This window comes from Ammodytes marinus (genome assembly GCF_949987685.1).
Source record: "Ammodytes marinus genome assembly, chromosome: 12".
Lineage (NCBI taxonomy): Eukaryota > Metazoa > Chordata > Actinopteri > Uranoscopiformes > Ammodytidae > Ammodytes > Ammodytes marinus.
The window spans coordinates 1,926,500-1,941,774 of record NC_137216.1 but is presented as its reverse complement, the minus strand read 5'-3'; the positions used below and the strand labels follow the sequence as shown (position 1 = coordinate 1,941,774).

The following is a 15,275-nucleotide window of genomic DNA, read 5'->3' as shown; positions in this document are numbered from 1 at the left end:
TGATCACCTTTAGTTTTGGTTACGGCGGGAATACGCTGTAGCACATACTGATAGCTTTATTTGGCACATAAGGTTGCTGAACCTAGACCTGACCAACTGAAGCAACCCCAGATCCTACTGTACACTGCCACACAGGCTTGTACAGTAGGCACTAGGCATGATGGGAGCATCACTTCATCCACCTCTCTTCTTACCCTGATGCACCCATCACTCTGGAACAGGGTCAATCTGGTCTCATCAGACCACACAACCTTTTTCCATTGTTCCAAAGTCCAATTTGTATGCTCCCTGGCAAATATAAGCATTTTCTCCTGATGTGCCCCACTGATGAGTGGTTTTCTTAAGGCTTCACATCTACATAGTCCATATCCCTTATGTTCTCTTTGCATTGTGCATGTGGACATGCTCTTACTTTCACTATTAAACATTGCCGGGAGTTCTACTGTCGATATTTTACATTTTGATTCCACCAAATAATTGTATTTATTTGAAGTGATCTCCCACATGATCATTAAGGATTTTTTTCCGACCACATTTCTTCCTCAAAGATGACGGTTCACCTCTATCTATCAGGTTTTAATAATGTGTTGGACAGTTCTTAACATGGTTTTAGTTTCATCTTTTTCTGAGTAGTTTTCTTTGTTTTATGCAGGCCAATCATTTCCCCCCTCTGAAACAGAGTTACATCTTTTCCTAAACCACAGCATATGTCTTCTGACATGGTTGTTTAAGAAATAAGAAGCTATTCACTGCAACAGTTAGGGTTAAATAACTTGTTGCCAAATGAAACATATTAATCACTGCAGTTTTTGACCGATGGAGGGCTCTTACCTATTTGCTTAGTGAAATCCATGTGATGACTTATTTTTTGGGCTGGGCAGTGTATATACATTTGTCTACGCTCCCTGAGAAAAAGTGTGAAAATCCTGGGTGTGCTCTAGAGTGTGTCTGAAGCTGCTGTGCTTGTTCCCTCAGGAGAGGAACCAGCTGATAGACACACAGTACAACAAAGACAGAGAGAAGCTCCAGAAGATCCGTCTGCTCATGGTAACCTCTACACCCAGATTAGAGTTATCATCCTGGGCTATTAGCCCAGAAGAATGAGACCATCAGAATAACACTACTTTATTTGTATTGCACCTTTCATACAAGAAATGCAGCACAATAGTGATAATATTACATTAAATACTAGCTTGACATTAATAGTAAAGAGAAGATCAAATAGAGTAGATGTATGCTTTGCGCTTCAAGAAGAAGCAGGGCATGTTTTAGAAGATCAGCTAAATAGAAAGGCATTTCAAATCATTGAAGGCATCAGTCAATAAGAAATCCATAAGACAATACATCGGTGAAAACATCAAAGAAAAGTCATTTAGAAACGGCATGTTTGCTCTCTATTCCGTATGCACATTTGATCAGATCTGCTGGAAAAGGCTAGGTTAAAATATCTGTTTTCAAGGCGCATTTTAAAAGGCCAACAGAGTCTGACGCTCTGCTATTGTCTTTGAGTATCTACTACCCAGCAGTAGAAGAAGGGCTCCTTAAGGAACATAAGATGGCTTACTGTGTGGAGGAAACAGATGAACAGCCTATTCAGTCATTAACACATGTACTGTCAATGTTGGTTTTTCACTAGTCAATCATTGTAATACAAAATAGTTTGTTGTACAACAGAACAGTTCTCTAGTCTGGATCATTAAAGGATGTTAAACCCAACCTATAGATATTACTTTAGTCTTTGACTCATTAGGTTCCATTGTACTTTGCTTGTTATTTCAGTTTTTCCATTTCCAGTACTTATGCCATGTAAAGCCCCTATCTCACTGGGCTGCGACTGTTTGCGACAAGTTGCAGACACAAAATAGCGACAAAATATGCCAATTTGCGACAATTTTCACTTGCAGTCTCACTGAGTTGCTACTTACGACACGTTTGCGAATGTCCTTGCCGAGAGGTTGCATTTATGTCTCACTAACGTCTGGCGAGTGTCGCACGAACGGAATGTCAGTCTCATTTTTGTCACAAAGCAGTCGCAATTTAGTTTCATATGTCGCCAAACACTCGCCAAACCCTCGCAAAGTTGTCTCACACTCCTCGCACTTTCTGACTCGCGGAGACTAAATTGAGAAGGGTTTGCGACGCGTGCAACACACCTGCGACGAATCTGAGACTATTTTGAGACTGATTTGTCGCACACTTTTTTTGAACATGTTCAAAATTCATGCGACAGGACTGCGCGGCTCTGCGACTCATGCGAGGAAATTGAGACCTCCGCGAACGTTTGGAGACAGTTTAGAGACTCGTTTGCGAATGCAGTCTTCAACTTGTCACAAACAGTCGCAGCCCAGTGAGATAGGGGCTTAATGCTTCTACTCCACTACATTTCAGAGAGACTATTTATATGAGAGCTACAGTTATGCTGCAGATAAGCATTTGATTAAATATGAGGCATTATTAAATAAGCAAACAGTATAAACGGTAGCACTCCAAATGTTGCTTCAATGTGAATAGGTCTTAATAGAGAACCAATGGTAAAGTGAGAGCCTGAAAATGAGCCTTTTTCTCTGTGATTGTGAATGAGCGATTGTGTTTCTCTGGGCCAGGCTCGGAGGAACCGTGAGATGGCCATGGTGCAGAGGAAGATAGACGAGGTGCCCAGCCGGGCTGAGCTCACACAGTACCAGAAGAGATTCATCGAGCTCTACAGCCAAGGTGCTGCTGCTCACCTCACACTCACTCACTCCCAGCCTCTGCTTTAGTTCACTTTCTTTGGATCACATAGATACACAACATTACTGCTACTGTGTCTCAGGTGGTAGACCGGGTCGGCCAATCATCCAAGGGTTGGCGGTTCGATTCCCACCCTTCCACCCGTGTCATGGTTGTTGTGTCCTTGGGCAAGACACTTCACCCACCTTGCCTGGTGTGAATGTGTATGACTGCTGTATGTTTGTGGTGGTCGGAGGGGCCGTAGGCCACAAATTCCGCCAGTCTGCCCCAGGGCAGTTGTGGCTACTATCGTAGTTTACCACCACCGGTATGACTGTGTGAATGAATGGAACCTGGAACCCTGTAAAGACCTTAGAGTGCCTAGAAAAGCGCTATATAAATCCAATCCATTATTATTATACATAAAAAGTTCAAAACAAAGGTGTCTTAGTTTATACATTGTCATTGTTCATACTCAATACTGAGCGAAAAGGTGTAGCTTATATTTGCTCGTTACACCTACCCCTTTTACTACATATTTTATTTATCTGTTTTTCTTAGGTACCCCATGATCTTTTCAATCTTTTTCAAATTTATTATTTTTTAATAATAAAAATTATTGATATTATTCAGTCCTGTGCATTGTATACAGTCTGTCACAAAGTATAATGCTAATTGGAATTAAGTGTCATAAACATTTAATTTTTTGTATTTAATTTAAACTCATGGATGGTATTGTGTCTTTGGATCATTGAAATCAATCTCAGACACCTGTGATAATCAGTTTGCTAAGTAAGCCCAATCAAAGGAAATCTACTTAAGAAGTACGTTCCACATTATTAAGCAGGCCACAGGTTTCAAGCAATATGGGAAAGAAAAAGGATCTCTCTGCTGCCGAAAAGTGTCAAATAGTGCAATACCTTGGACAAGGTGTGAAAACATTAGATATTTCACGAAAACTTAAGTGTGATCATCGTACTGTGAAGAGATTTGTGGCTGATTCAGAGCACAGACGGGTTCGTTCTGATAAAGGTAATATGAGGAAGGTTTCTGCCAGACAAATTCATCGGAATAGGAGAGCAGCTGCTAAAATGCCATCACAAAGCAGCAGACAGGTATTTGAAGCTTCTGGTGCCTCTGGAGTCCCGCGAACCTCAAGGTGTAGGATCCAGAAGTTTGCAGTTGTGCATAAACCTATTATTCGGTCACCCCTAAACAATGCTCACAAGCTGAAACAGTTGCAGTGGGCTCAGGAATACATGAAGACTCATCTTCAAACAGTCTTGTTTACTGATGAGTGCCGTGCAACCCTGGATGGTCGGATGGATGGAGTAGTGGATGGTTGGTGAATGGCCACAATGTCCCAACAAGGCTGCGACGGCAGACAGGAGGTGGCGGAGTCATGTTTTGGGTCGGAATCATGGGGAGAGAGCTGGTTGGCACCTTCAGGGTCCCTGACGGTGTGAAAATGACCTCGGCAAAGTATGTAGAGTTTCTGACTCACCACTTTCTTCCGTCGTACAAAAAGGACAGTGCCTGACAATGCACCATCTCATGCTGCAAAGAATACCTCTGTGTCACTGGCTGCTTGGGCATAAAAGGAGAGAAACTCATGGTGTGGCCTCCATCTTCCCCTGACCTCAAACCTATTGAGAACCTTTGGGGCATCCTCAGGCAAAACATATATGAGGTTGGGAGGCAGTTCACATCAAAACAGCAGCTATGGGAGACTATTCTGGCATGCTGCAAAGATATTCAAGCAGAAACTCTCCAAGAACTCACAAGTTCAATGGATGCAAGAATTGTGAAGGTGATATCTAAGAAGGGGTCCTATGTTAACATGTTACTTGGCCTGTTAAGATGTTTTTGATTTAAATAGCTTTTGATTTCACTAAATATGACCTCCACATCCTGCAAATTCAACAAATGACTATTTTTAGTTGTTTACAACCTATACAATGTTTTGAAACTCTGTTGTGCATAATAATTTGGAACAGTGCATTTTGAGTTTTTTTATTTTTGAAAAAAAATACTTTTATTATTGGGAGGTTTGTTCAATACAATTTGAAATATACTCTAACGGTTGATGACTTGAAAATTATACTGACTGTGATTTGCATCGACTATTTAGGAAAATCTGGGAAAATCTAATTTGCCTTATAATTTGGAATGCAGTGTACATACAACACATATTACATTTACATTACATTACATTTTACCTGTTCTAATCATCTGAATCAACTTCTGAATACAGTCTGGAACCGTCCTGCTCTTGACTTCATTCATTATTTGCGTTGTTTTTGAACTCCACATTTCTCTAAATTGAAGTGTGTTTGAGTTTATAAATACTGCATTGGTTAGTTTGTGATATTCTGCTCTGTTAATGATACTTCTTTTGTTATATAAAAATAGAGTTGGAACTGTTTGGTACGTGTTTACCAACCACCAGAACAAAATACATTTGTATCATCAGCAAAAACACATATTTCAAAACAGATATAATTTATGTACAGAATAAAGAGTGTTGGTCCCAGTACTGAACCTTGTGGAACCTTTCATTAAATCAGATTGGTCATTTTGTGTTCGTACGTCCTGCTTTCTGCTGCTCCTTTAATGCCATATTTTTCTAGTCGTCTTATTAATATTGTATGATCTATTGTGTCAAATGAGTCTATAAGTACTCCTACTGTGAATATCTTCTATTTCTCTATATTTCCTATACAAACTCCATTCCATTGTGGTGGATTGGTTTGATCTGAAGCTACACTCAACAAAAATATAAACGTAACACTTTTGTTTTTGCTCCCATTTTTCATGAGATGGACTTAAAGATCTAAAATTCATTCCAGATACACAATATTACCATTTCTCTCAAACATTGTTCACAAATCTGTCTAAATGTGTGATAGTGAGCACTTCTGCTTTGCTGAGATAATCCATCCCACCTCACAGGTGTGCCACATCAAGATGCTGATGTGACATCATGATTAGTGCACAGGTGTGCCTTAGACTGTCCACAATAAAAGGCCACTCTGAAATGTGCATTTTTTTGCTTGATTGGGGATCTGGGGACTCAGAACCAGTCAGTATCTGGTGTGACCACCATTTGCCTCATGCAGTGCAACACATCTTCTTCGCATAGAGTTTATCAGATTGTCAATTGTGGCCTGTGGAATGTTGGTCCACTCCTCTTCAATGGCTGTGCGAAGTTGCTGGATATTAGTGGGAAGTGGTGCACGCTGTCGTATACGCCGGTCAAGCACATCCCAAACATGCTCAATGGGTGACATGTCTGGTGAGTATGCTGGCCATGCAAGAACTGGGACATTTTCAGCTTCCAAGAATTGTGTACAGATCCTTGCAACATGGGGCCGTGCATTATCTTGCTGAAACGTGAGGTGATTTTCATGGATGTTTGGCACAACAATGGGCCTCAGGATCTCATCACGGTATCTCTGTGCATTCAAAATGCCATCAATAAGATGCACCTGTGTTCTTCGTCCATAACAGATGCCTGCCCATACCATAACCCCACCACCACCATGGGCCACTCGATCCACAACATTGACATCAGCAAAGCGCTCACCCACACGACGCCACACACGCTGTCTGCCATCTGCCCTGAACAATGTAAACCGAGATTCATCCGTGAAGAGAACACCTCTCCAACGTGCCAGACGCCATCGAATGTGAGCATTTGCCCACTCAAGTCTGTTACGGCGACGAGCTGGAGTCAGGTCAAGACCCCGATGAGGACGACGAGCATGCAGTTGAGCTTCCCTGAGATGGTTTCTGACAGTTTGTGCAGAAATTGTTTGGTTATGCAAACCAATTGTTTCAGCAGCTGTCTCAGTGGCTGGTCTCAGACGATCTTGGAGGTGAACCTGCTGGATGTGGAGGTCCTGGGCTGGTGTGGTTACACGTGGTCTGCGGTTGTGAGGCCGGTTGGATGTACTGCCATATTCTCTGAAACGCCTTTGGAGACGGCTTATGGTGGAGAAATGAACATTCAATGCACGAGCAACAGATCTGGTTGACATTCCTGCTGTCAGCATGCCAATTGCATGCTCGCTCAATGCTTGTGGCATCTGTGGCATTTTGTTGTGAGACAAAACTGCACATTTCAGGGTGGCCTTTTATTGTGGACAGTCTAAGGCACACCTGTGCACTAATCATGATGTCACATCAGCATCTTGATGTGGCACACCTGTGAGGTGGGATGGATTATCTCAGCAAAGCAGAAGTGCTCACTATCACACATTTAGACAGATTTGTGAACAATGTTTGAGAGAAATGGTAATAGTGTGTATCTGGAATGAATTTTAGATCTTTAAGTCCATCTCATGAAAAATGGGAGCAAAAACAAAAGTGTTGCGTTTATATTTTTGTTGAGTGTATATTGGTGGTCAGTCAGTAAGTTGTGGCTTTCTATGAAGTGGTCCAGTCTTAGAACAAAACGTTTTTCTAATATTTTTAAGAAGTGAGGAAGGAGAGAGATTGGTCTGTAGATTGCAAAGGAGTGCATGTCTCCATATAGATGTGATCTTTGCTATTATTCATCGAGTTGGGAAATCTGCCTTTTTAGAATGATTGGTTACATTTCCAAATGTCTCTGCTGATTCCTGCTTTTCAGTTTCTGCAACACACAAAGAGACCAAGCAGTTCTTCACTCTGTATAACACCTTAGACGACAAGAAAGTCTATCTGGAGAAGGAGGTGAGTACCAACAGAAAGCATCTGTTAAGAATACTCTGGATAACTGCAAATGTGATGCCAGCTTCTGTTAGAATTGTCTGAGTTTAGCAACTCTGTACTGTAACTGTATTAGTAAGGTGGACACATCCACAAACCATACAAGTATACTGTATGTTTTTAATGTTAATCCAAACTTTCTTTCATTTATGTAGGTGAATCTGCTGAATTCCATTCATGATAACTTCCAACAGTAAGTCTAACACACTTGTGTATTTGGTGTGATAGTATAATCGAGACTATAGGTCTGTGTTCCTAAGTCTCTCTCTCTCTCTCCCTCTCCCTCTCCCTCCATGGCCGTATAGTGAGACAAGTATAAAAAATCTTCTACTATCTATATATATTTATAATAATAACTCTCTCTCTCTAGGGCCATGGCGTCTGCAGCAGCCAGGGAGCAGTTCCTCAGACAGATGGAACAAATAGTGGAGGGAATCAAACAGAGTCGCATCAAGGTAAAACTTTCCCTAAGGATCAGTCTACTTGGTACAAATCTAAAAATGTCTCTTAGTAAAACACTGGGCTCACCAAGTCAAGTGTTGAGACCATGACAACACAGAGCAGTCAGATGTTATACACTCTTTCCAGATGGAGAAGAAGAAGCAGGAGAACAAAATGAGGAGAGATCAACTGAATGACCAATACCTGGAGCTGCTGGACAAGCAGAGGCTTTACTTCAAAACCGTCAAGGACTTCAAAGAGGTGAGTAAAACAAGCAGCCCCATAGCATGGGCTAGGAGCTAGCCTGGCTCATCCATTCATTGTCCCTGTGCTTTGGAGAAGGTCTACCAACACCAAGTAGCTGCTGAGGGGCCGCCCAGACAAAGCCCTGTCATCATTTACAATGAGTCAGACTGTCTTTCACTGGCATGCACACACCATTATAACAATAGAAGAGTGCAACCAACTAGTTGCTGCTTGAAACTATGTGAACCTCTTCAGCATTTGTTTTTTAGTTTAACACTTTTTAATACATTTTATTAATACCAGTATTTTTATATCAAATAACAGATGTGTGTTTATCAATTCCACAAACTTTTTTGAGGAAATCAATTGTGCTTTCAAAAGACTAAAATAAAACAAATGATTTGCCATCTTTTGTATGTGCAAAAGTTTGTGAACCCTGAGCTGCATTGCTTAAATCGAGCAGGTTAACACAATCAGGAGGGACACATTGAGTGATGAAATAGACCAATATAATGAGAGATCTTTAGGGAAGAAATTGGGCGGCACTAGATAAAACAAAGATAAAACCAGGTCAGTTTAGGCTCATCAACATGAACCCATACAGGTCAGACATGCCATGAGGAAAGAAAATATCTGAAGATCTCAGGAATATAGTTGTAATGTTGCACATTTGTCTGGGGACAGCTATAAATTAATTTAAAAAAAGTTTGACCTCCATCAGTCCTCTGAGGCAAATCATCTACAAATGGAGAGCTTTAAGAGTGACTGAACATCTGCCTAGAAGTGGACTTCCTTCAAAAATATCCACAAGCACCACAAGAAAAGTTATTTTTCAGTTAAAAGCCAACCCAAACATTACATCTAGTGATTTGCAGACCTCTCTTGCAGCATCTGGGACAGATGTGCATGGTTCCACAATACAAAGAAAACTCAGTCAACATGGCTTTCAAGGGAGGGTTGCTGAAGAAGCCTCTGCTCTCAAAAAAGAACAAAACTGCTAGTCACAACTTTGCCAGAGAGCACCTGGAGATACCTGAAGTCTTTTGGAAGTCTATTCTGTGGACAGATTAGTCCACATTTGAACTGTTTGGTCATAACCAAAACCGCCATGCTTTGGAAAATGCAACTCTGCCTACCACCAAAAGAACCTTCTCCCAACAGTGAAGCATGGTGGTGCTAAGGTTAAGATCTGGGCCTGCTTTGATACCTCAGGACCTGGACAACTCCACCTAGCCTAGAGAATCATGAATTCTGTGATATCCTGGAACAAAACCTCAAGGCTTGAGTTATGAAGTTAAAGCTTGGCCCAATGGATCATACAACATGATCCATTTGGGCCTGTGTTTGTTTGGTGGAGGATAATGATCTGAAGATTTCCAGCAAAACAACCAAGGAATGGTTGAGGAAGAAGATACTTGTTCTAGATTGGCCCAGTCAAAGTCCAGATCTTAATCCAATTAAAATTCTGTGGCTGGACCTGAAGGGGGCAGTTCATGACAGAAACCCGTCTAACCTGATTCAACTTGCATTCTGTAAGATGGAGTGGGCAAAGATCACCCAAAAGAGATGTTAAGTTAAGTTATCTTTATTTGTCAGTTGTACACGAGGCACATTGAAATTCGTCTTTTCGCATCTCCCCTCTCAAGTTACCACACTTCGGAGGGGGTCAGAGCGCAGGGTCAGCCGCAGTACAGTGGAGCAGTTTTGGGGTTAAGTGTCTTGCTCAAGGACACAATGGTAGAGATGGTGGGTACCGTAGACACAATACCAGCCTCTGCTAGTTTTACAACTAACACCCTCCTGTCCGGTGCCGGGGATCGAACCAGCGACCTCATGGTTACTGGTCGGCCACCTTACCTCTAGGCCATCCTACCACCTACCAGTGAGAGACTGATTATTCGTTACAGAAACTGTTTGGTTGAGGTTATTGCAGAGAAAGGAGGTTAAATATCACATTAACTGAAGGGGTTCACATACTTTTACACCCATGACATTTGACTTTTTGTTTAATCAATCTCTTTCGTTAAATAAACAATGACAACATATAATTTATTTTTGTTTGAAACCATTATTTGAAAAGTCAATGTTATGAATTGGAGTATAACTTATCATTTATAAGTTTAGTTCAGTAAACGTCTGATAGCCGATTGATATGACATGAAGTGATCCATCAGAACAATGTCTGTAGGTCCATAACGGTGACTTCTCCTTAACATTATGCAGAGGAACAGACCGTAGAATGCTGTGACTCCTCATTTGTTTTAGTAGAGACTCAATCTACACAGATATCTGCACTGACATATTTGACAAATTTTGAGGAAAAAAAAAGAACTTGCATACCCATGTATTTAAAAAAAAATCTTCAAACCATAATCGACGTTTAAGCAATACATTTAAAAAAACTATTTATTTTTTAACATTAAAACCCAGTAATGCACATATGTATTGAGTGAGAGCATTGACAGTGAACAAACCCACCTGTGGTTGTTTGGTGGAGGACACACTCTAACATATAGGCCTTTGTTCTTCTCTGTCACCAGGAGTGTCGTAAGAACGAGATGCTGCTGTCCAAGCTGAGAGCTAAAGGAGCCTCTTAGCCCTGTGGAGCTCATCACACTTCAGTCAAGTTGTGCAGAAGGTTTTTTGATTTTTCATGCCACTGCTACTTTGTATCAATGTTCTCCTTTGTGGCTTATGATTTGCATCTCCAACTGTGCTGTACACATCCAGCTGACTAAATAACACTTGTGCCTTTAAATAGTCCAATCAAAAGAGACTGCTTGAGTGATCAGTCTCTGTATCCACCACATTGTTGCCAACACGTTCATATGTATCTACCAACTGTCAGCCAATTGCTTTCACAAAAAGTGTTGAATTTCCAAATGAACAATATGGGGGGGCACCCCCTCCCCAAACAATCCTATGAATTATGACAATAGTAATAATATTAATAAACTTGTTAATATCCGGACAATGTTGTACCATTGTACTGATGTTCCTTCAGATAGCTTAAATCAAATCTAATAACAGCTTGACTGAACATTTACTTACACCAATGCCTTCATGGTTATCATCAAGTGGGGCTGTAACAGAGTTTCATTCACCCACGTGAATCGTATAGATCCGAAGTGTTTTTGTTTTTGGGAGAGGGGGGGAGGGGGTGTATCGGCAGCTGCTGGAGAAGCCCGCTAGCATTTCCCAGGACTGTACTGTTTGGGCGTGTGACCGTAGAGTGAGACAAGGGAATATCGTTATCTTGGCAATAAAACATCTTTGGTAAACGTCATGGGTATTGTCCAATCAGCGTCAAGATCGGGCACCGTTAAGCATCACCGCTGCCGGTGTGTGTGTTCAGACTTTAGAATTGGCTAAAAGCCTCAATCAAAGCCTTTTTTATAATACAAATTAGAGGCTTTAATTAAACGCTGTCCATGCGTCGGAGGTGAATGTAACTTACTTGGCTGAAAACAGAAACTAACGGAGGGGAGCGGCTCACTGTACAGTCCCTTTAGTCGCGCTGTCAGTTTGCCGACATGGCTCTGTGTATTGGGGCTCGAGACATAGGCTACAAACAGATCGCGGAACAGTCACTAAAGGCCAGGATACACCGGTCCGACTACCCGAAAATGGAGTCTGCCGTTTCAGGCAGCACCAGTCTGCCCGTCGCGGCCAAAAAAGTGCCAAGAACACACCAAACCGACTACTGACTTTCCGTACGCTCTGCGCTTGCGCGGGGCGTAATGTCTCCATAACAGCAGGCGCCGCTAATCTGTATTGTGGCCAGTGTTGGGAACGTTACTTTAAAAAAGTAATTAGTTATAGTTACTCACTACTTGTTCCAAAAAGTAACTGAGTTAGTAACTGAATTACTTTATAATAGATGTAACTAGTTACCAAGGAAAGTAACTATTTGCGTTAGCCTACTGTAAAAAAAAAAAAAAGTTGCTATAGCCTATGTCAACAAATTTGGATTTTTCTGGGCAGTTTTCACAAGTCAGTTGAAATGAGTAGAACAGACAGGTAGGCCTACTTGTAGGCTACATACCCTTCAATATGTATTGCACATCAACAGACAGCAAGAGGTTTATCCTGCACTTCAAGCATTTTGTTCTCAACAAAAGTAGTAGAGGAAACTGCTGAATGTACGGTGCTGATCTGCTATCACTGGATTCAATTCAGGGGTGTCGGCTAAAACACCACTTAAGGCCAAAAACGTCAGACTATGAAGCATGAGACGATGAGAGGAGGAGTAAGGATTTATCCGCTGTTTATTTCTTCTTTAACATGCACAGCAGCATACAGATCCCAGGAAAAGAACAATAGCAATATTCGGCTCGTGATGACAAGCTAAACAGCTGTTGCAACCGGCGAATCGCGGCCGTTTAATAACGTGCATAAATTATATTAGAGATCGGGAAACTCCATGCACTTACTCACAAGGGCTGGGCGATGCAAACAAACTCAGGGAGAGAGCACGTTTCAACCGTGGATTGATAGGTGGTTACTGCGGCAACGTGCACGCTCGCTCACACAACAGAGAGAGAAAGAAAAATAAACTTCACCAAACAGCGCTCCGGCTGACTGACGTGACGGCGCTAAATGACAGTTATGATGTAATCCACAACACAATTTAAAACACAGCGGTCTCCTCACTAGCAGTTTGTGTATGGAGCCAGGGGTGCGTTCGGATTACACAGTTTATTCAATCAATGTAACGCACCGCATTTAACGTTCAGTAACGATAACGGCGGTGTAACGGCGGAAAAAGTAATTAGTTAGATTACCCCGTTACTGAAAAAAGAACGGCGTTACCTAACGCCGTTCTTTTAAACGGCGTTATTCCCAACACTGATTGTGGCCCAAAAAAATACTGAAGCCGGAAATGATGGGACGGCTCTCTAGACCATAAACATATATAGAAATACGTATTTATATTTATGGACCATAAAGAGCACCATTTTTAGCAGAGAGTGTCGAGCATGGTGTCGAGCAGTCAACAAGGGTTGATGCATGTGAGTACTCGCTGAACGAAACAAACAAACACATTAAAACAATGGCTAACTGTTGTTAGCTGTTTCTGCTACCCGCCTCACTTCCGGGCTTCACTGATTCGCTAGCCCTCCACCAATCAAATTACTCCAACTGAAAGACTGCCCGCCGCCCAAAAGAAGCCCGACGACATCTACGACGACCGACGTCACGGCACACACCAAACAGATTCGTGTCCTCGCCCCTTCCAGACTCTCCGACGGCGATTATCAGGTCGGTGTGTCCTGACCTTAAAGAAACAGTTAGTGGCTGATTGAAGAATGTGGACTACTGTAGGCTACCGATGCAAATTCCACAACTCATTACTTGTGTTACAGTTTAGTACAATATGTATTCATTTATATTTGGCTGATCCACCAGTCCAGGCAGGACAGGATAGTTTAGTTTCAGTTTCGTTTTTCATCTCCGTCTCGGAGAGACCGTCACTACCACTAGTTTAAAAGAAGCAGAATGAGGATTATACCCTCATTTCAAACTTTATTATTTTTAAATATTTGAAGATTGCAGGCAAGTAAAATACCACCAGCCACTACATTCTCAATGATAGACATGAATAATTACTTCTTTTTTTTACAGTTTAAATCAAATTTTTGAACAATACAGGAGAATAAATATTTGAAAGCAATACAGAATGCATGATATTACTGCATTGTATTCTATTCTATTGTTGTCACCAGGAACCTAAATGTTGTCAATTAGCCTACTTTACATACATTTGGTGCATACAAATTCACCAGAATGCAGGAAATGAAGTGTCGAATGCTCAAAAATTTCTGGGGGGGCACCCCCAGATCCCCCCAATTAAAATGTGTCCCAAACCAAGGTTTTATCATAACTTACACCCTCGAAATTCAAGAATTGTTTAGTTTTGTTTTATTTGTATCTATAGGCCTCACATTATTTTAAATTAAAGTCTTAGGTCCTGCTCAATTGCTCATAATAACCAGTAGGCCTACTTCTGTGTTGGACATTACTGAACCTCTTCCCATTTCCACCCCCCCCCCCCTCCCCCACACCCAACATTCCTGTGTAGTCCCATGTCCCCAAAAAATCTAATAAAGGAAAATCCCCCGATATACCGAGTCGTCTAGAGGGGTCGGGTGTTTGTCACCTTTTTCACCTCTTATGAGTTTGCAGGTTTGATAAAGGTGGCTCTTTGAATGTTAGGTTCTTTAACAATGATGCTGTTGTCATGTGCCTCTGAAGTTTGAACTCACCTCATGTCTTCTGTTAGCCTCTGTCATATGTAGACATTATTTAAAGAATAAAATCATCTCTATTGACAATGTTAATGCTTTTGCTGTTACTCATGTCAGATAGGATGTGTCATATCAGTATCACAAGTCACCAGCAGTGATGTCATGAATCAGTGAAGGAAACATCCTGTGTATCACCAAAGCACTTCAAGTCTACTGTTGCAGAAGATGACCAAATCAAGATCTGTTCCAACACAATGAGTAGCACTCCCACCAGTACTGGGAGTCCCTGGGAAGAAACACTACAACCAGCAATGTCTATTTAAAATAAATAAATGCTGGCAGCTCTATATAGAGCAGGGCTCCACACTTTGCTTTGGAAGAAGTTGACCTGAAGCCCATCCAACTGAGTGTGAGCCTGGCCAGGTCACCACATCACTCATGCTGACGCTGCAGCCAGGTTCAACACCTGCTCATGGTTTTAACATGATACGTATACAACTGTCAGATTCAGGTTCAATGTTTAGGTGTCCACAAAGTTAGCCATGTGTTGTATTTGTTAGACTAGAAAATACCTGGATATAATCAAAGCATGACTGGGTTGGGGTTACCTTCCATGATATCCCTGCGCTTGTATATGCTTGTGTCCATTCTGAGTGTATTCTTCTGCCTCTAAATATTTCCCTGCTCCCACTATCAGCTACGACCGCTCTCCAATCTCAGTGATTCTGATACTGAACAGACAGTTTGCATGTCTCGTCCGTCAGAGGGCTGATTGGGGAACATGAAAACATGTTCATGTACGAAGGCTACGTCCACACAGCACAGTGTAAAGTTTACCATTCTTTAAGTGGATGAAAGTTAAATTAAAGTCAGTCCAAT

General features: G+C 41.6%; 1 protein-coding gene across 2 annotated transcripts in view; it reads left to right on the top strand.

Annotated features, from left to right (window-relative positions):
- ccdc93 (CCC complex scaffolding subunit CCDC93) overlaps positions 1-14,443 on the top strand; it is a 37,875-nt gene extending 23,432 nt beyond the window's left edge. For both annotated transcript variants that reach the window (XM_080037567.1, XM_080037566.1), the window contains exons 17-23: positions 976-1,047; positions 2,604-2,712; positions 7,343-7,425; positions 7,617-7,654; positions 7,832-7,916; positions 8,050-8,163; positions 10,689-14,443. In XM_080037567.1, the coding sequence (XP_079893693.1) occupies positions 976-1,047; positions 2,604-2,712; positions 7,343-7,425; positions 7,617-7,654; positions 7,832-7,916; positions 8,050-8,163; positions 10,689-10,745 (558 nt within the window). In that variant the 3' untranslated portion in view covers positions 10,746-14,443. The remainder of the gene's footprint in view (positions 1-975; positions 1,048-2,603; positions 2,713-7,342; positions 7,426-7,616; positions 7,655-7,831; positions 7,917-8,049; positions 8,164-10,688) is intronic.
- The last annotated feature ends 832 nt before the right edge of the window (positions 14,444-15,275 follow it).